General features: G+C 35.6%; 1 protein-coding gene across 5 annotated transcripts in view; it reads right to left on the bottom strand.

Moving 5' to 3' along the window:
* Positions 1-6,024: 6,024 nt before the first annotated feature.
* The window catches only part of EVI5 (ecotropic viral integration site 5), a 190,558-nt gene continuing 174,074 nt past the window's right edge, over positions 6,025-22,508 (bottom strand). For 4 of the 5 annotated variants that reach the window (XM_029947060.1, XM_029947062.1, XM_029947063.1 and 1 more), the window contains one exon: positions 6,025-7,288. In XM_029947060.1, coding sequence (XP_029802920.1) covers positions 6,977-7,288 — 312 coding nt within the window. In that variant the 3' untranslated portion in view covers positions 6,025-6,976. The remainder of the gene's footprint in view (positions 7,289-22,508) is intronic. The other variant, XM_029947064.1, reaches the window with a different exon arrangement.

Raw genomic sequence — 22,508 nt, 5'->3', positions numbered from 1 at the left:
ATGCATTTCCTTTAAAAAAAATTAGAGAAACATCTTTAAAGCCAACTAGTTTCTTTCCACCTGGCTCTGATCTCTCCTGTTACTGAGGACAGCCTCAGAGAAGATCCCTCACAGTCTCTGAAAAAGTGGCCAGCCGGAGTGACAGACCTTACATGGACACAGTAGGAGCTACCTTCTGAGAGTCAAGTGAGGAGGATTTAGAATGGTTCTCCGGGCTTGAAATCCCACACACTGGTTGAAGATGCTTCATTTCTAGATATCTTTGGTGAAATCTAGAGTACAGGAGGGATGTGGCCACACACTCAAATCAGGAGATATCAGTACCGATGTACAAGCAGATCATTGGATAGGAGACTGAGGCACACCAGGCAGTTGTGACAGGGACCATACTCCCTGCCATGGTGCAACCAGGGGCTTCTGGATGGGTAGAAATCAGGGGAAGGGTTCAAAGGAGAATATTTTCCCATGCTGGACATAACCTTTGAATTTCCAGGACATTGTATCTGTGCACTTATATCTCATTCTAGGCGTGAAGACAGGAGGTGGTCTGGCTCCTCTTGGCCTCATCAGTGCCTGCTCAATGTCTTGTGCCAAAACAGTATTCAATAGTTAGAGGTCTGTGGAGCTAGGCTGGCTGAACTGGGATTCTGGATTTTCCACTGATATTTATATTCCCAAAGCTGTTGTGTTGTTTATCCCATTTAAATAGTAAACAAAATGAAGTATAATGATTTACTCAACTACTCATTCATTCATTCAACAAATATTTATTGTGAGCCAAGGCACTATTCTGAATAACCAGGGATAAAGATAAAAATCATCAAGTTTTTACTCTAGAGTGGGTAGATGAGAACAAATCAAAATGTAAATTGTATAGAATGTCAGATAGTTGCCAATGCTGTGGAGAAAAAAAAACCTGGGAAGACACTTAAAAAAGAATGGTCAGGTAAGGCCTCCTGTCTGGGTGATACCTGAGCAGAAACCAGGAGGTGGTGGGGAGTGATCTTTGTGGGAACATGACCAATCACCATTCCAGGAAGGGCAAGCCTCTCAATGGGAGAACGGTGTTCAAAGAGCAGCAAGGAGGCCATAGAATTCTGTGATTTGTCCAGGTTTCATCAACACAAACTTGAGTTGCAGTAGTTAGAAATCTACATTAAAATTTTTTTCAGTAGTTTTATAACTACTCAGGTTTTAGATCCCCCCCCTTTCAATATATCTTTATTTGAACATATTCAATTATAAGCTGCTTTTATTAACATGCCTATTTTTTTTTTACCATTTTAACAATTCTTAAGTGTACAATTCAGCATTATATACATTCTGTGTTGTGCAGTCATCACTACTATCCATTTTTGGAACTTTTTCATCACCCCAAAAAAGGTCTGTTTTCTATTAAACAATAACTCCCCTTTCCCCTACATCTACTCTATTTGAGTCTCTTTGAATTTGCTATTCTAGGTATTTCCTATCAGTGGAACCATATTATGTGTTGAGGTTATTTTGCTTAGCATGTTTTCAAGGTTGATCCATATTATAGGATGTAATGGAATTTCATTTTTTAATAGTTGAGTAATACTGCATTGTATGTATGCTGCATTTTCCTCTTTCATCTGTTTATAATGGTCAGGAGTGTGGAGCCTGCTTAAGAGATTTTCCTCTCTCCCTCTGCCCCTTTCCAGCTCAAAACACACACACTCTCTCAAAAAATAAAAAATGATCATGTTGTTTCTATCTTTTGGCTATTGTGAATAATACTGTTATGAACACACTGCTGTACCAATATCTGTTTGAATCTCTTTTGTGTATACATCTAGAAGTAGAATTGCTAAATTATATGGTAATTTTATGCTTAACTTTTTTGAGAACCTGCTAGGACTTTCCATAATGGCTGTACCACTTTACTTTCTCAACAATGCATGAATTCCAATTTTTCCATATCCTTGCCAACACTTTTTAAATTGCCATCCTAATAAGTGTGAACTGGCACCTAGCATGGGTCAGGTGTTACTTTTCATACTACTAAAAAGAGTCAAAATTTGCAGTCTACCTTCAATAAATGTATATATTTTTAGTTTTGGTCCTAGTGATTGTTTTTTGATCCCCTTCTAAATTTATACCACAGATTTTCAACGAGAGGTGATTTCCATTCTCACTCCTTCTTACTGGGCACATAGGCAACAACTGGAGACATTCTGGGTTGTCACAACGGAAGGAAGGAGGGGTGGTTACTGTTGTCCAGTGGGTAGAAGCCAAGGATACTACTAAACGTCCCTACGATGCACAATACAGGATAGTCTCCTGCCACAGTTTGGTCTCAAAAGTCAATAGTGCCCAAGGGGGACTGGATTAGGACTATCTTGTCGTATTTCATATACCTTTATGCTGTGTTATAAATCCTTTAGGACTAAAGCCGGATATATAGTGAACTGCTTCTGAACTAAATGATATTAACATTGTAATAAAGATGAAGAAAGCATAACTTTCTTTTCACAATAGCACATTCAGATTAGATATCTGAATGTTTATTGACTTAGTTGCTTAATCAATCAGCTAAAATGCAGTGTGAGATGAAAATATCACCATTAATATTTTCAAAAAGTTAGCATGTTCCTTGAAGGAAATAACAAATCTAGATATCTTCCCTTTCATAAAAATTGAATAATGTCATGTACTAGGCTCTTGTTTGGCACTAATTATACATGGGTGGGCCAAGTGGATATGGTCCCTGTACCTACAGAGCACAAACCTCACTAACGAATATGTGATATAAAGCCAAGCATTTTTTAACGGTGTTTTCATGCCTCTCCCCTTTTAAGGTTGAATAGTTTAAGGAAACAGAAATTCTTATAAAATGCAAAACTTTAATAATTGTTTAAAGCAAAGGCACAAGTAAACATTTCAGGTTATCATACAATGTTATAATAAATTCCAACAGTAAAATGAAAAACATTATAATTGTGCATCTGTATGGTGTATTTAATGCATTATTCTATCATCTTTTCTTTGGAGGAAAAGAAAGGATAGGTAGATCAATGAACGTGATGTAAAAAGTTGGGTTATAAATAGCATCCACTCCACTTCTAACCAGAAATTTTAATTTCAGGATAATGAATTAAATTAAAAACTTACTGTTTTGTTAATGACAGGGTAGCAATAACTTTCAGGCTAAAGCACATTTTTAATAAAGTAAATCATTGATATAAAACATTACCTGTTGACGTCTGGTACTATGCAACAATCAAGCTGGCCATGAAAGGGTTTTACCAAAACAGGATTCATATACTTATTTTACTTTAAATCTGCAAATTATAAAGTATTATGTAAAAGATAAAGGAGAATATGTAACCGATTCATTTCTTATGATGTTAGAAATAAAATAAAAGGCCTAGACTTTGTTTTCAAAGGCACTATCTGGAGAGTAACAAGCTGCAAGCTGAGAGCTAAGAGAGTTTTGGGTTTTTTTTCCCCCAAACTAACCTGCCAGTTAATTGACACTTGATGTCTCAATAAATCATCAAACGCTGAGTACCTAATATCCATCAGGGTAGAAATTGTGCAGTGTTTTATCTTTGACTGCTTTTTTCAGGAAGAAAAACTTACCAGTGATTTTTAAAAGGCTGTTGAAATATTTGCTTGGTCTAAAAGTTCTGTCTCATCACCTCAATTGCAATTTCCACTTTATTCCAATCACCTGTAGCCTCTACCTTTAGTGCAACCTGGATGGCAATGACATGAAGAAGGTAGCTATCTTAGGAAGAGTACTTTTCCATGGGAGTTTGTTATTTATTTTATTCACTTTTCCCTCCCTGAAAAATATTCAACTCTAGGTGCTTAACTGAGTAATATTTAAATGACACAAAGTACCAGAGATTAAATAAAACCTACCAAGAAAACATTTTCCAATACCTCAGAAGTCTTAACCTGAATGTCAAATCAGGGCCTAGTATCCTATTGTATCCAAAAAAACCAGGAAGATTTAAAACCCTTCTAAGGAGTATTTGAATCAAAGCTCTTGCATGAGATGATTGTTGTTTCTATTTTGCATTGTCCAAATTATAAGAATATCAACGGATTAAGGTTTATTTACCATGATTCTTTTAAAATCTAATTCCTAACCAGAAAACAGTACTTAGGAAATGCTCTGAGAATATCTTTCAAATTTAGAATTCAAACACGATTCTAGAAAGAGGTCCTTATTTTAAAGTCAAATTAGGGGCACCTGCGTGGTTCAGGTGGTTAAGCTCTGACTTCGGCTCAGGTCATGATCCCACAGTCCGTGGGTTCGAGCCCTGCATTAGGCTCTGTGCTGACGGCTCAGAGCCTGGATGCTTCAGATTCTGCATCTCCCTCTCTCTCTGCCCTTCCTCCACTCACACACACCCACTCTCTCTCTCAAAAGTAAATAAACATTAAAAAAAAAAGTCAAATTATAACATTGACTCATTGAGGCATACCCTAGAGGTCAATATGCATGCTTCAAAGAACAGTGCTGGGATTCTGGAATTCTTCCCTTTCTTTCTCCATTTCCAAAGGTACAGACATTCTTCCAAATTTGTCGTTGGCATCAAAGACTTCATGACATAAAACAGCTGAAACATTTTCCATTTTGAATAGTTACCAGTTTAAGAACCACTAGAAAATTTTAGGCTTCCAAACCATTAGTTCAACAGCAAAAGCAAATAGTTCAATCTTTTACTACGACAAACTTAACAAGTAAACCTACATTTTAGATTATGTAAGTCAAAGGTCCACAAATGTTTTCTCTACAGTGCCAGATAGTAGTTATTTTAGGCTATTTGTGCTACACAGTCTCTGTTGTAATACTCAAGTCTGCTGTGGTAGCACAGGAGCAGCCATAGACAATACGTAAATGGACAGGCCAGGGGCTATGCTCCAAAAAATTTTATGTATCGACACAATTTCATATATTTTCATGTGGCACCTTGTGTTTTTTAACTTCTCCCTAGTATTTAAAAATTAAAAATCACTCTTACTTTGTGGGTCATGTAAAAACGGGAAGCTGGCCTGAACAGGCTCATGGGCTGTCGTTGCCGACTCTTGGTCTAGATTATTCAGATTTCTTGATGTGACGGTCAAAGCAATCATGTAGCCATGACTCATCTCATTATACCTGGGCATTAACAGCCTCTAGGCTAACAGAAGTGAACCCCAAAAGAGAATCCCAAAAGCACCAGTCAGGCGGTTCTAGTAATAGTATCTACACCCAAAAGCTGTGTAGAGTTTATGAATGTTGATATTAATATCTATACATAGATTTAGGTCTATGTATATTCAGGAAACATTTCAATCACGTTGTCAGAAAGAGAATTGAGAAATTCATTAGCTGGGTCCTTTCAGTTTGGTGTCAGAGATATCAACTAACATTTTGGCTCTGCTACTTACTAATTTGTGACCACAGGTAAACTAATCACCAGAATTTAACCTGGTGATATGGACAAAACAGGCACAGTTTCAATCTTGTTTCTCAAGCAAATATCTACAAAGGGCTTTCTGGAAAAGCTTAATCTGTGATATACCACGAGGCTTAACTCCTAGTTTTAGATACAAAACTATTTTGTCTCTTTGATTCCATTCTGTCATATAAATTTTTTTCTTGCATGCAGTGTATTGTGCAAAGTTGTCTCTCTGTATATACAGAATTCTACTTTCCTCTTATCCTTGAAGGCTACTTTTTTCATAGGCTGCTGATGAAAATGAGAGTGGAAAGCATCCAGTCAACACATTCTTGTTATTTTTATACAATCTAAGTGTAATTTGGTATTTCCACCAATTTATCAATGAGAGGCATTCAGATTTCTAGGACAAAAGTCTAGATGATAGAAAGGAAGAACTGGTAGGAAAGAATTCTTATGGCTTTATCTGTGGATTAGTAACCAGAGAATCTGAACATAATGATTGTAGACAATTTGCAGATATAATTTTTGTGTATCTTGGACATCAGTCCATTGCTTAAATTTTATTAAGTAGATATTAGCACTAAGTAATACGTGCTATAACCTCTTTCATCATGAAAAATTTATTAGCTATATACACATGAAGTAAAATATGTCACCAATAGTGTTTTTGAACAAGCATTAGTTAACTTATGAATCTGCTAGTGTTGAATGCTAAGCAAAATACTAAAGCTATTAAAATATTAGTGTTTGGTTTCATTTTCAGTTTTCTTTTAACCTATTATTTACAGGAGTCCTTTTAGAATATTGAAGGCAGTCATTTTGCAACACATACATTCTCCATATAAAATGATGTTTCGTGTTAGGTGATATAGATTTATAAATATGGACAAAAACACAATTTATTTGTTGTTAACCTACTACTCTGGCCAGTAGGCAACACATGGAAGTAACACATGCACATAAAAGTTAGAAATTAAAACTTAAAACTCTCAAGACAGATGACCATTAATTTGCGTTTGTAAAATTACATGGGAAAAAAGGCTTTGTGGCTGGGAGCTTTCAGTGGCCCGCTACTAAAACAGTAATTTTGACCAGAAAAAAAAATTCCCCCAACACAAAAACACAAGATATATCTTGGTCAAATGTTTGTAGACAGCTGCTATGAAAACATTAATAAACATAAATATGCAGTTTGTTGAATGAGCATGAAATATTGCACAAGAACAGTTTTGTCTGAAGAAAATTCAATTTTCCAATCGTTCTGAACTTGAAAATGCTTCCCACATATAGACATAATTGCATTTCTAAACAAGAAACATTAATATCAGTAATACTGTTAGAATCTTATTTTTCCCATTAACCATATTCAAGTCTACTTTATGGCAATGGTAAGTCAGTGGTGAAAATTTGGCAAAGATAAAAAGGCAGACTGTAAAATATATATATATATATATGTATATATGTATGTACATATGAAACTGATATGTTCCAAAACCCCTTAACCATATGATAACTGATCCCTTAAAAAAACCCCACAGTCTAGTTCACAGTGATGGTCAGACAGTGGTTGAGTACGACTCTCTTCTTGGGGGCTGCTCCTTTTGAGCCATTTGGTTGCTGTCTCTGGTCTCCGGCACACTGTCTTCTGTTTCGCTTTCACTACCGTCTGCCACAGTGGGGTCCAAAGATGTTGGGCCAGATTTTCCGTGCAAAGGAAAACCAACACCACTCTCCCGTAATGAATCATCTATAAAATCTTCATCAGAGGAATGGAATGATTCGTCATCTCCTATTAAATGGTTGACAATGTGGATTCCATCAAAAGGAGGCTGGCCTGAGAAGACCCTCTGGCCTTTTAGGCACCTGAGCTGTCAAAACAAAATCCAAGTTAATATACTCAATTGGGGGATATACAAACACCAAGAAGGCAAATGTTTCAAGTTTAAGAGAGAAGATACCTTGATTTTTTTTCCATTTATAGATAAAATAGTTACTACTAATTTTTTAGTACCTCCTATGTGTTATGTAATGGCCATATAACTTTTAATTGAATTATCACAACAGTCTTATGTGGTAGATCTTATCGTCCAAATTTTAGAGATTAGAAAATGTAAACTCAAGTAGGATAAGTTGCTGAGGACACATTTCACAACGAACACCTCATGAACAATCTTGCTACATTAGACCTCTACTGTCCCTGGTTTTGAGGTAAATCCCAGACATTCTATCAGTTTATCTGTAAATATTTCAGCATGCATCTCTAGAAGATATGGACTTAAAGACTATACTCTGAACTATCATATACATTGTCTTGAGAGTGTGACTCCGTAATTCAGCTACAAAAGATGACAATTTGCTGTGTCTCCATCCTTTTATAGTATCCCAAAGACCACCAAAGACTCACCCAGGGCAGGAATGCTTCCTCCCAACAATGAGATTTTCCTCTGCATGAAAGGAATGCTAATAGGATATAATTTTGCCTTCTCTTTCCAACTCCTTCCTGGGGAGAAGGAGCAACTTCTCTCTTGAGGTAAGAGGGAAAGGAATGACATGTATTGCTCACCTATTTCTCTGCTCTTTCCACCTTTCAGAGACAAGTTTTGGCTTCCCCAGGAGTTTTACGCAGCCAGACCTTCATATGGAAAGGGCTGTGGATATTATATGCTACCTGTTACTGGGTGGGCAAGTCTAATTCTGGATTCAGCAACAAAAAACCCGTTGTTGTCATACTTCTAAACCACATTCTCCAAAACCAGCATTATCAGGATTAGAGGCGATTTCCCTCTATCATCTCCCCCACTTCTTTGCCTAAGTTCTCACAAATTCCCGAACCCAAAACCATGGATCCTACCATTTCTACTTCTATATAATTGAGACATCAGCCCTGTTCTCAAAAGCTTAGGTTTTAAATATGAAGTCTAATATTGATATTGTCAGTTGTTTAATTTCTCCCACACATCATGCATTTTCTCCTACAACAGAGCAAAAGAGTTAAAAACAAAACTAAAACATTAAGAGGAAAAAAAACTATCAAGATCTACACTGACTTGAAAGAATTTTTACTGAAATATGTCTCTTGCCTTCTACCCTTATCATTACTATTAAACTTCAACTTTGTTTCTCAGGGACAAATTCCTGGTCACTCACTATCTTTCAAATCTTAAGATAAAGTCTACGTGAAATATTCAGGAAATGTTACATATACTTTCAAAACTAACGGTTCTGAGAGTAAAGACATTACAGCCTTGCCATAACACCTCCCAGCTTTTTGGACAGACTTCCAGGAAGAAGTGAAGAAACCTCAGCACTTCCCTGCTGGTGTGTGAACCACGGGAAACAAGAGGGATGCTGAGACTCAGTACAGCCCAGTCTGCCTCAGGCAGATCTTCAACCGTAAAGGAAGTCCTATGCCCTAGGTCAAGGGAATGAAATGACAATGAGGTGCAGTGTCATTTAAGTAACACCTTTTCCCTTGGCAGAGCAGAAAGGACCTAAGTTTTTAGGGAAAGGGCACAGAGCACCATGAAAACCTCCCCTCAATTGTGATACCCACTGCATTACTACAACTGTCACGTTCTGATGCAATATCCTATCACCATATTGCAACACATGATTTATAGCTCCAAGTGTTAAATTAAGTCAGTTAATCTCTTCCTTTCTTTTTTCCCAGACCCTTTTGAAGAAATAATATGGAACATGTGCTTCCTTTTCCCTAGCTGTTACAAAAGGAGTGTGGCAGGGGAACCACAACTTCCCAGTTGTTTGGAAAGCTGCAGCTCTAACAAAATTTATTGCATTTAAAAAACTGCAACCTCATATCAGATGTAATAAGTGACCTCAAATATTATATAAAACCAACTCTAGGTTAAAGGGTTATTTCCTCAATGTCAAAGGGGATGCATTAAAGCTTCTTTACTTGAGAACTGCTAATAAAAAATAGCAACAGCATAAAGAGATTTTGGAGGAAAGAAAAAAGGGAAGGTAAGGAACTATCTGGTAAAACTGAAGCTATCCCTGTTATCTCTTGGACCTAGGAGAGTGTGCATGCTGATTCTGAGAGGGACAAGGGCCCATATTAGGCCCTGAAAGTGTACATTTGGGCAAGGAATTCCAGGGGACTGAAGACCCATAATGTAGTCTATAAGGGGCTGAGCTTCAGGTTAGGGTGTCCTGGGGGAATCCTCATCATGTGAAGAGAGATTTGGCTGAAGGAAGACCAGAGCCAGGTCCCCTAAAGTGTAAAATCTTGGGTGTGTGGTTCTAAGAGCTGTAATGCTGATCCGTATCACCAGACTTTCAGAGCTAATTATATTTAAACAACAACAAAAACCAGACTATTAATCTTCTCAACTCTATCCCCCCCAAAAAACCTTCCATGGATATTATTATTGGTACCAAATCAGATTAGCAAATCTCAAAATATGGTCCACTGATCATCTGCATCAGGATAACCAAGGATGGTTATTAAAAATGCAGAATCTCTCCCAGATCAAAGGAATCAAAATCCTGTAAATGAAACTTTTTTATAAGCATCTCAGAAGATCTTGATACCTGTTTGAGAATCACTGTGGTAGATATTCTGTTCAAACCAAATGGGGCTGAGTCAGAAAGGAGATGATTTACATGAAATGGAATTCTTAATTATAAATAATAAAAGTCCTTCTAACCCATGAACAACTCCCTATGTGTGTGTGGTATATGAAAATGGACACCATCTTTCAGTAGTACAACCAACTTGTTCTGAGCCACTCCACTCCGTGGTGGCTGAAACAAGAAGCAGTCTATTTAGTGTATGTGCTCACAAAGTGAGCACAAAGAGCGGTCCACTTAAATGCCTCCTCCTGAAACTTTCTCCTGGTTTAGGAGTGTACATGTTCAAAGTTTAGGAGTGTACATGTTCAAAAGACTAGAATAATTTTGATGCACATCCGACGGTAAGGACCACTACTCAATAGACAATGTTTTGTTTGGTTGGCTTTGCTTGCTATCTCTTTTGGGTCAGTCATGGGATCAGGAATCTGACAAAAGCTACGTACTCACTCTCTGTCTTGAAAAGTGCAATTATGTGCTTTAGCATACTCTTCTGTGGCCCCTTGTCTTTTCTAAGTTTTTGTTAAAGACTGTTGGAATATCGTTATAAAGCAACAACAAAACATAACTTTGTGAAATGCCAGTAACACACTCATATTATGAAAAAGATTTAAAAAGTATTATTTTTCTAGGTGAGATTAGAGATAGGTTTTAAAGTCACTGAATGTAAAAAGAAGTACTTTTGAGATTCACCAAGGAAATAGAAGCACCACGAATCTTTGGAATTTTAAGCAATAGGAGAATCTTGGGATTTCCCTAGAGAAGGGTCTCAGCTAGATCACAGTCAATGAACCCTACCCAGGCAGTCAGAACTTTCTGCCAGCTCTTTAAGTTCTCCAGGCTTAGAGTTTGAGCAGAGAGTCAAATATTAGCAGATATTTGGGGAAAAAAAAAAAAAGCATCTAAGAGATACTGGGCGGGGGGTGGGGGAGACAATTAGGAGGAAACAGACGGAGGAAAAGAAAACTCTTTAAACATCATTTATTTCCTCTAAAGAAACTGCTTCCATGTTAAAAACAAAAACAAAAACAGGGGTTCCAGGGTGGCTCAGTTGGTTAAGCGTCTACCTTCAGCTCAGGTCATGATCTCATGATTCATGGGTTCAACTGTGCTGACAACTCAGAGCCTGGAGCCTGGTTTGAATTCTGTATCTCCCTCTCTCTCTCTGCCCCTCCCCCACTCATGCTCAGTTTCTCTGTCTCAATAAAAAAATAAACATTAAAAGAAATTAAAAAACAAACCAACCCAGGATATGCTTAAAAACAAAAAAAAAAGGAGGTTTTGGACATAAATTTCTCTGACCTGAAAAATGAGCTTTGAGACTGAAAAAGCCTATCAAGTATCCATCACAGTGGATAAAAGTACACTTATACCATGGTGCCTCACAATGAGATTTCAGGACACTGGGAACAAAGGAAAGATAGAGCAGCCAGTCAAAAACAAAAACATTTTTTTTAATTTTTTTAATTTTTTAATTTTTTTAATGCTTTTTATTTATTTCTGAGAGACAGAGAGAGACAGTACGATCAGGGTCAGAGAGAGAGGGAGATACAGAATCTGAAGCAGGCTCCAGGCTCTGAGCAGTCAGCACAGAGCCCGACGCAGGGCTCGAACCCACGAACTGTGAGATCTGACTTGAGCTGAAGCCAGATGCTTAACCGACTGAGCCACCCAGGCGCCCCCAAAAACATTTTTAATATAAAAGATTAAGAATCACAATGATACTAATTTCTCAACTGTAAAGACAGCAGAGCAGGTTCTTGTGTTACGTTAGTTTCAGGTGTACAATACAGTGATTTAGCAATTCCACCTATCACTTGCGGCTCTTAATCCCCACTCCTATATCCCCATCCCCTACCCCACCTCCCTTCTGCTAACCATCAGTTTGTTCTCTATAGTTGAGAGTCTGTTTATTGGTTTCTCTCTCTTGAAAAAGAATTTTTAAATAATTTTGGCCTACTTAACTAGAATATGTTTTAGAAAAATATAACACAGTAATCCTTTAGATTATTTTATTCTTAAACATGAGTATGTAAAATAACAACTTTATTGTTTCCTTCCAATGAATGCCTTCTAGTTTCTGTAACATTTAAAAATAACTTGGGATTTTAGCTATTAAGTAGATTTGCCATTTTTCAAATATCAGCTAAAAGAGCCAAAAACTACCATAGATAGGAGTCCTTACTTTTCTCAGAAAATTGTGGGCACTAAGAGCATCCTTTGACTTCCTAATTCTTTAGACTAATAATTAATAAATTGTGTTATGTATAAGAAACACTTGGGATTATTATTTTAAAAATATATTGATACTTGGGCCCTCCTCTCAGACAGCTGGATTCAGCAGGTGGGGCTCAGAAATCTGTATTTCAATCTGTACCTCAGGTAATTCTGAATAAGATGATCCACAAGTCACATTTTGAGAGACATGGGTCAAAATGGGTTATATTTAGGGATATGCTATATTAGAATCATATTAAGAAAGTTTGGTAAGAATAAATATTGAATTTAATATGTTCTTGTTCATTTATCACTGCCATCATCACACTGATCACTGTCACACTTTAAAAATACAATGGCCATCATGGTTGGGGGGCACTTGTGGGGAGAAGCACTGGGTGTTATATGGAAACCAATTTGAAAATAAACTATTAAAAAAATAAAATAAAAATACGATGGCCTCGGGGTGCCTGGGTGGCTCAGTCGGTTAAGTGTCCGACTGCGGCTCAGGTCATGATCTCACGGTTCATGGGTTCGAGCCCCACGTCAGGTTCTGTGCTGACAGCTAGCTCAGGGCCTGGAGCGTGTTTCAGATTCTGTGTTTCCCTCTCTCTCTGACTCTCCCTTGTTCACACTCTGTTTCTGTCTTAAGAATAAATAAATATTTTTAAAAATTTTTAAAAAATACAGTGGCCTGATCAACACAAACGACTAAGGGGAAAAAAAAACCTCAAAAATACAAAGAATTATGAGGCTCGTAAGTATCTTAAGATATGACACCTTCACCATCTAGTTTCATATCTGGTTCTCATGGAGTGTTTCAGGGGACTCACAACTGAGGAACACCATCCAGTTTTAGACATCCCAACATCTCTGTCTATATTAAAGTGAGAGAACAGGTGTGTTTATAAAACAGAGTCAGAGCCTTCTCTTCTTTTCCTCCTATCATATGTCAACCTTCAAGTTCAAATTTTATTCTGAGGATCAGCTTCATATCCAGGCGACAGACTATACCTTTTAAAGGATAAAATGTCCAACCTTAGGAGTACAGTTCTAGCTTTATAGGCCTTGATAGAAAAAATATTTCTTAATACAACTCAATAGTCATATCAGAGAAACACACATGGGTGACTGTGTATATGTGTGCAATGAAGCATTTTGTTACAATAAAATATAATTTGAAATCAGTGAGGATGCTACAATGATAAAATACCCCTAATACACTTTGACATTTTTTTAATCTAGATTAGTAATTTTAGGCTGATTTCTGCAATACAAAATTAACATTTTAAAATAAAGTTTAACTTTAAAAAGCCTTTTTTAACAGGATCAGTTTTTTAATTTTTATTTATTTTTAGAGAAAGATAGAGAACAAGTGGGTGAGGGGTAGAGAGTGAGGGAGATCGAATTCTAAGCAGGCTCTGCACTGTCAGCACAGAGCCTGATGAAGGGCTCAAACTCCAGAACTGTGAGATCATGATCTAAGCCGAAGTCCAGACTCAGATGCTTAACTGACTGAGCCACCCAGAGACACCTAAAGTAAAAAAAAATTCTGCTTGGAATTAAAAATGATGTATTAAAAATGATTAGGTACTACTGACAATATTTTTAAAACATCCCCATGATTATATCATCAGATCTTGGTACTACTGCTATTAGTCTACTGCTTCCTTTGGTTGTAGACTCTCTCATCAGAATAGCACAGAAGTTTTACTGTAATTGTGCTCCAGTTTTAGACAGGTCTCAAAGACTGCATCCAGGGAAATTCAGGAACTTTAACACACACACACACATGAAATATACCTTAAAGAGTGGAATGCTTTTCAGATCTTTGAGTAGGGTCCCCTTTTCTTTCTGAACACCTGAGTCTGTATCAATTATTCTTCCTGGTTAGAAAATATCACATGGTATCATACATTTGAAAAGCCCCATTCGAGAAGTGAAGTATGTGCTAAAAGTATAGAGGCAACAGACAGCATAGTAGGTCTAAGGAACTGTTAAAGCAGGTTAATATTGGGCCCCTAGGGATGTTTTAAGATGGGGGATGTAACATACAGGAATCTTAAAGGCTAATGTAAAGTCAAAGAAGCCAATCTGAAATGGCTACATAGTGTATGATTCCAACTCTATGACATTTTGAAAAAGGCAAAATTATCGAGACAGTAAATAGATCAGTGGCTGCCAGAAGTTGAAAGGGAGGGAAAAAGGAATAAATAAGTGGCAAATAGAGGGCTGTTAGGCAGTGTAACTATTTTGTATGACACTAAAATGGTAGATACCTATCATTAAATATTTGTAAAAACCCACAGAAAAATGTACAGTCCAAACAGTGAACCCTCAGGTAAATATGAACTTCAGTTAATGCATCAATATTAGTTTATCAGTTGTAACTTATATATGATACTAGCACAAGATGTTAATATGAGGGGAAACTAAGGGAACCCATTAGTCTGCCAATTAAAAAAATTAGAAGTTGTGTAATTTTTCTATGGTCACTATACTAAAGTATCAAAACTGCTTGAGAAAACTCTGAGACTATGTTCCAAGAAAATGTTTAGGCTCATGTTTTTTATTATGTTTTGCGAGGTTTTTTTTTTTTTAAGTTTTTATTTATTTTTGAGAGAGAGAGAGAGAGAGAGAGAAACAGAGCACAAGTGGGGGAGGAAAAGAGAGAGTGGGAGACACAGAATCAGAAGCAGGCTCCAGGCTCTGAGTTGTCAGCACCAGAGCCCGACACGGGGCTTGAACTCACGAACCACAAGATTATGACCTGAGCTGGAGTCAGACGCTTAACTGACCAAGCCATCCAGGTGCTCCTTTTGACTGTTTTTAAAGATTTTAAATTTAGGTAATCTATATATCTAGTGTGGGATTTGAACTCACAACCCTGAGATCAAGAGTTGCCTGTCCTACCAACTGAGCCAGCCAGGCTTCCCTAAACTCATGTTTTTGTTTTTTAAATAAAACACAGTAAAGCACATGGATTTTAAGTGTACAGGTTGATAAATTTATATATGCCCATATATAACTACCATCCAGATCAAGATACAGAACATTTCCAACACTCCATGAGGCTCCCTTGTGTCCTCTCCTCACCTGGGGATACCTTTAAAGGTAGCCACTATTCTGAGATCTATCACCGAGGAATAGTTTTGCCTGTTCTCGGATTTAACAAAAAGAATCATATGGTTTATACACTCATTTGTGTCTGGCTCCTGTTACTCAACGTTATGTCTGTGAGCTTCATCCATGATCGCATGTATAGCATAGTTCATTCTTTTTCAGTGTGGTATAATATTCAATTATGTAAATATATCATAACTTAGTTATTCATCCTGTTAATGGCCACTTGTGCTGTTTCCAGCCTATTACATATAATGCTGCTACAAATATTCTTAAATGTGTTTTTGATGAATATAAGCCCTCATTTCTCTGGGTATATATACCCAGGAGTGTAACTGCTGGGTCATAGAGAATATGTGTGTTATGCTTTAGTAGAGATTTCCAAACTATTTTCCAAAGTGTGTAACATAAGCTCTCTAATTTCAGCAAGAGAACTTTGCCTTACTTTCTGCTAGGTTGGATGTCAAAGCAAATTAATGGTTCCTTAACTGACCATACTGAATAACTTCATTACAGATTCTTAGCAGTGATGGTAGGAGTGTAAATTAGTAAAAGCACTTTAAATTTTAATAGTCACTCAGCAAGCACATTTCTAAGTGTATGAACAATAGAAACAGGTATAATACACATTTGTAACAGAGTTCATAGCAATTTTATTCATTATAACCCCCAATGGAAATAACTCAAATGTTTTATAAACAATTTGAATAAATAAATTATGGTATATTCATACAATGAGACACTATACAGCAACAAAAATGAATGAACAGATTACTGCTGCAGGGAACAACATGGATAAAGCTCACACTTTGAGCAAAAAAACCAAACACTAATGAATTCATTCTGTGTGATTTCATTAGTATAAGGTAAAAACTATGCAGTAAGGGGGTGCTTTGGTGGCTCAGTTGGTTAAATATCCCACTTTGGCTCAGGCCATGATCTCACAATCTGTGGGTTCAAGCCCCGCATCGGGCTCTGTGCTGACAGCTCAGTGATGAGCCTGCTTCAGATTCTGTGTCTCCCTCTCTCTCTCTCTCTGTCCCTCCCCTGTTCACGCTCTTTCTCTCTCTCAAAAGCAAATAAACATTTAAAGAAAAAGACTAAAAAAAAAACCCACACAACTAGGCAGTAAGTGGGAAGAATGACAAGGAGACTTCTGAAATGCTGGCAATGTTCTAGTTCTTGATCTAGGTAGTAATTAAATGGGCACATTCATTTTTTGTGATAATTTATCAAGCGAGACATTCATGATTTGTATATTTTACTGTATATATATATATATATCTTACATTTAAATAAAAATTCTATTAAATAAAAGCCTAAGAAATAATATCTATGAAATAATGCTGGAAGGACATGTAATTGTCACTAATTTTTCCATTGGTATTTCTAAATTCTATTTTTGGATCTCACCAATCACTAATTGTGTATTTGAACCTTACTGTTTTAGTCCATTATACATTTTAATTGCTCTTACTTAGATGCTAAGCCACTAGCCTAACACCTTCCTATTCAGTTCATTTTTCTACCCCAATGGCAGACTCACAAAACAAATTTATTTCAAAGTTAAGAAAGAGGAAGAGAATAATTGTTTGGTTTTGTCTTACTAAAACTATGAATCTTCAGTATTTTATGCTTCAGTATTTTCCTGCTTTGCACTGGCTACCAAATATGTGGCCCACTTTGCCACTGTATGCATTTCTGTGTGCTAATATGAATGTTGATTTTACTAGATTTTGCTTTAGAACTAATTTTTTAACTATCTGATTGAAGCTTCTGATACTGCTGTATTTGTAAGTGAAAGTCAAGTATCAGCAATTTAATTTGGTTTAATTAATCTAATATTCAGTTATTTCTGTATTATGTATATTCATGCAAACTGCCTCAAAATCTTTGGGGGAACAAAGCATTTTCCACTGTAAACACTGAGTTTCTGAGTTTCAATTATTTGTGTAGTTGTACCTAAGCATAAGGTCATCATGTTAGGAGCACAGCATAACATAAGATGAATAACCATGTTGTACACCTGAAACGAATATAACATTGTGTGTCAACTATACCTAAATTAAAAACAAAACAAAACATTATTTGTAGTAGATATATAGGTGAATGGTTTCGTGACTTTTGGGCAAGAAAAGATTTCCTAGATAGGCCACAGGCTGCACTAAGCATAAAGACAGAAAAAATAAATTGAATCTTATTAAAATGAAGAACTTCTCTTCATTAAGGACACCTTCAAAAGAGTAAGATGGCAAGAACAGAATGGATTAATACTAACTATATATTTATCACAAAAAAGCTTTATGTAGTATAGGTAGCTAATTCTCATACATTAATAATAATAATAATCATAAAAAGACAGTCTACTTGGAAAGATGGGCAAAAGTTTTGACTAGACATTTCACACAAAAGGCATCCAAATGGCCAATAAATACATGAAAAGGTGCACAACATCATTATTCATCAAGAAATGCAAACTGAAATCACAACATGGTATGTATACATAATGACTAAAGTAAACCACCAACAATCCGAAGTGCTGGTGAAAATGAAGAGCAACTACTGCATATGTAAGCTTTTACAACTTGAAAAAACTTTGATACTATCTCCTAAGAAATGGACTTATACATCCTCTATGACCCAAAACCTCCACTCTTAAGACCCAAGAGAAATGCCTAAAAATGTTTATCATGCAAAAGAATGTTTATAACAGCAATATTTGGTAGTTCTGTGAATTGGAAACAGCACAAATGTGCATAAATAATTTAAAAAATAAATGGGTTCTTTATTTTTATAATGGGATGCTATCCCAAAGTAAAAATGAATTACAGCCACGTTAGAAAAATGTTTAAAATTTACAAACACAAGTAGCCTGATATTAAAGAATATATTCTGTATAATTCAATTTAAATCGTTAAAAATAGTTCAAAAACAAGCAAAAAAAGAAAAGCTTTGAAGTTCAGTGATAGGTAATACAAAGTTCATTAAACTTATTCTCCCTGCATTTGTGAATGTTTGAAAATTTCCATAATAAAAAACAAGAATGTGAAAAAAATAAGGTCATCAATAAAACCTCTCAAAAATGCTTCCAAATTCATTTGTAGCTTACCTTTTTTTTTTTTTAAATTTTAGAGAGAAAAGGAGAGAGAGAGAGAAGAGAGAGCACATGCGCACATTCCTGTGCATCTATGATGCCAAGGAGGGATGAGGGATGAGGGGTGAGGGAGAGAGAATCTTAAGCTCCATGTTCAGTGCAGAGCCCAAAGTGGGGCTCAGTACCATGACCCTGCATGACCTGAGATGAGATCAAGAGTCTGACAGTCAACTGGCTAAGACACCCAGGCGCCCCTGTAGCTGACCATTTTGATAAGCAGTTATACTCACCATAACAAAACCTCCAAATAATCCAATGACAAAAAACAAAAAAATAAAAACTCCTTCCTTTACATTTACAAATATTTCTTTTTTGTTTTCTGGTATTATTTTTATATTAAGAGTTTAAAATACTAGCATTTTTATAAGCCAATTTTGTAATTTTTACATCAACAAGAATATTTTCATAAACTTTAATATTATATTGATTGACACATATATATATTTGAGTGCATTATTAACAGATAAGTTTTTTCCAAGTTACAATGAATTAAGGTATTTAAAATTAGCACTGTCTGGAAAAATATGAAACAAAAGGTTGCTGTACATATATTCTATGTCATCTGTTAGATGATGGTGGAGACTGTTTCTTAATCACTTTTGTATCATAGAACTCAGCATTCTGACTTGACCAGTGTGGGCACATAAGAAATATAAATGAACTACACTAAAAAGGTGGCAGGATTCTTGAGAAAGCCCTTACGTACTAATTATTCATCCTATCCTTTGTGAATGAGAATATTAATAAGCAGACCGAGGGGTATGTGAATATACAAGACCCCAATAATGCACCATTTCTTACCTGATATGGACTGCTTCATCATGTTATGCATGAAGAGACAGGGTAAAAAAATAAAAATATGTAGAATTTATTTAAATACTTAAGACATTCTGGCATACGCATTATGACTTAAAAAGCTAACAAAATCTTAACTCCTCACTTGTTTCAAAGAGTTCGGTCTCTGCACATATTCAACAATGATGACCCGAAGAAAGTATACAGCAATTAGCAATAGAAAGTGGTAAGTTATTACACAACTTATAAAGAATACAGCATAAAATGCTGTATAGCTTATCAGAAAACAGGAAACTGTCATGTTCATAGTCTGATGAATGTAGGTTTTGACAGGAAACAGCAGAGTTTCTAACTGCATGGTCGTAAAAATTCAAACACTAAAAAAGAGTATTAAGAACCAATATAGCTATTTCACATAAAGATTATTAGTAAAACTGGAAAGGAAGGACAAGAACCTGCAGGAATGAATATGCTGAAGACCCCAAAGGACTTCAATAATCATGAAAAAAACACAAGTATTAAAAGAACTTCTCACTAGTCTACTTCATTAGCTAAACCTCTACAGATTAAGATAGAAGTTTCTTTTGTAAAACAGAGAAGTTTCATTGCTTTAGAGATCTGTAGCCTTTAAATATAACTTCCTTATAAATAATACAGAAATCTGTGCTGAGAAATCTGATCACCTGGGTTACCGTCCATGTGGACAGAGAGGACACATTTCTCTATGTCTTTGCTTGCTTTCAGTAATTACACTGGTAACTTTAAAAAGTTTGGGTTGATTTTTACAGTTGATTTTAAAGAGACACAACAGCTTATACTTTCTTAAGTTTTAATGTGTAGGAGTAAGAAAATTAATAATAAACCCTTATATTTATGTGAGGTTTTACAGTTAAAAGTGCTTCCATGCATATTATTTCAAGTCAAAAAAATTTCCCCCATGTGTGACTTGAGGCTGAATTGTACAGACAACTACCACTTTCTGAGATTCAAAAGAATAAGAAGTTTGTGAGTGTTCTGAAAGACAATCAGTCCACAACAAAGTGGAAAAAAGTCATCCACACACCAAAAAAACCCCTAACCAAATGAACTTTGATCACTACTAGACAGGGTTTAAACCATTTAAGTGAGTCATGTGATACCAAGTGAACTGCAAAACAGATGCAGTAAGTTTCCAAGACTGAGTCATATCAGATTATAAAAGCTCCTATTTGTACATTTGGGTTTATATAATCAATCTTTGTAAAACACTGAGCTATTGCTATTACAGCTAAATGTAACATTTCTGCAAGTGATGTACAAGAAATAAAATTTTAAATAACTCTACATTATACTTTATAAGAAAAGATGGACATAAAGTTCAGTAGTCATGAAGATTTGTATTTCTAAGTTCTAGAGGCTTTACTTTTTACTTCAAAGTTTAATCAGTAATTTTGTTGAAATCCTTATATATTTTAATAGTGTTTTCAGTTTTCAAAATGTAAAAGGGAAATGATGTGCTAAATTAGTTCTCAATTATCAGCTTCTTTCAAAAATGAATTGTACATATGACAAAGATTAAAACTAGCCATAAGCACACAAACCAAAAGATTTCCAGTGAATCAGAACAGGAAACCAATAAAAGCGATCAATTGGAGGTCATGACTTTTTGATCATTGTACTACATAAACAAGAGCAAAAATTAAGATCCACAGTACTTAAAAGTAGATAAAGTTTAAAATTCTAGGATTGTATTGAAATAATAAAATAGACAAAGCTGAAGAGACTATTTTGGCTTTAAGTAAATTATTTTTAAACACCAGATAAAACACCCTTAAAATTAAAAAAAACCCATACAGATTCTGTGTTAAATGTATAATATGATAGTTAAAACCCATGCTTTCAGAGGTAAAGAAAAATTAGGTACCCACAATAATAAGTGGAAAAGGTGGAAAGCGAAGTTTGGCACTGAGAAAATTTATTCTCTGCATTTGTTACCAGAGAAGGATAGAGGGAGAAGAAATAAGTCATTTACAAAGAACTCTTAGTCTCTTTCTCCTGTATACTTAGATTTATCCAGTGTGCTATGGCAAACAAAATGAAACTGCATTGACCTCTTCCTGGCAGCTGACACATCTTGATAAAACTGAAACCATTAACATTATTTAGAAGGTACTCTAATGTCAATGGTGATGAGGTTAGGAATATATGAACTTCTATGTAAATTTATGACCAATTACAGGAAATAAATCACTTCACACTTGTTTCACTCTGAACTTTTAAAGCTACATCAAAGTACCATGTACATTTGATTTAACCTTCAGCTGAAGTACTAAAAATATTCAAATATTCAGCAATACATCTTCAGGAAAACAAAGTACTTCTTTTCTATCTGGACTGAATGGTTAAGAGGAATCATACTTCTCTAAAGCTAAATCATAGGTTTTATCAGTCTATCTTATCACTTACCCAAATTTTAAATCATTTATCTAATAAGGGACATATTTAAAATGTATAAAGAATTCTTACAACTCAATTATAAAAAGACAACCCAATTATGAAATGGGCAAAGGGTCTGAGTCAATATTTCTCTAATGAAGATATAGTTGACCAATAAGCATATGACAAGATGCTCAATATCATTAACCACCAGGAAAATACAAAACAAAACCAAAATGAGATGACATTCGTATTTACCAGGATGGCTATAAAAAAAAAAAAAAAAGAAATAATACCAAATATTGGCAAAGATGTGGAGAAACTGGAACCCTCATACACAGCTGGTAGAAATGTAAATTGGTGCAGCTGCTTTGGAAAACAGTATGACAGTTCTTCAAATGGTTAAACCACAGCAATTCCACTAGTAAGTAATATTCAAGTGAATATTCAATATTCAAATGAAAACATATGGTCACAATGAACTTTGCATATGAATGCTCACATCAGCATTATTTATAACAGCCCAAATGTGAAAACAACCCAGTGTTCATCAAACAATAAATGGATAAACAGATTGGTATATCCATTTGATGGAATATTATTAGGGAATAAAAATAACTGAAGTACTGATACATGCTACAACATGAATGGACCTTGAAAACATTATGCTAAGTAAAACAAATCAGTCACAGATGACCACATATTGTATAACTCCATTTAAATGAAATGTCCAGAATAGGGAAATCTACAGAGACAGAAAGTAAACTAGCGGTTGCCTAGAGCTGTGGGAAGGG

This window comes from Suricata suricatta, chromosome 8 (assembly GCF_006229205.1).
Source record: "Suricata suricatta isolate VVHF042 chromosome 8, meerkat_22Aug2017_6uvM2_HiC, whole genome shotgun sequence".
Classification (NCBI taxonomy): Eukaryota; Metazoa; Chordata; class Mammalia; order Carnivora; family Herpestidae; genus Suricata; species Suricata suricatta.
The sequence above is the reverse complement of the archived record's forward strand: the minus strand, read 5'-3'. Positions and strand labels throughout refer to the sequence as shown.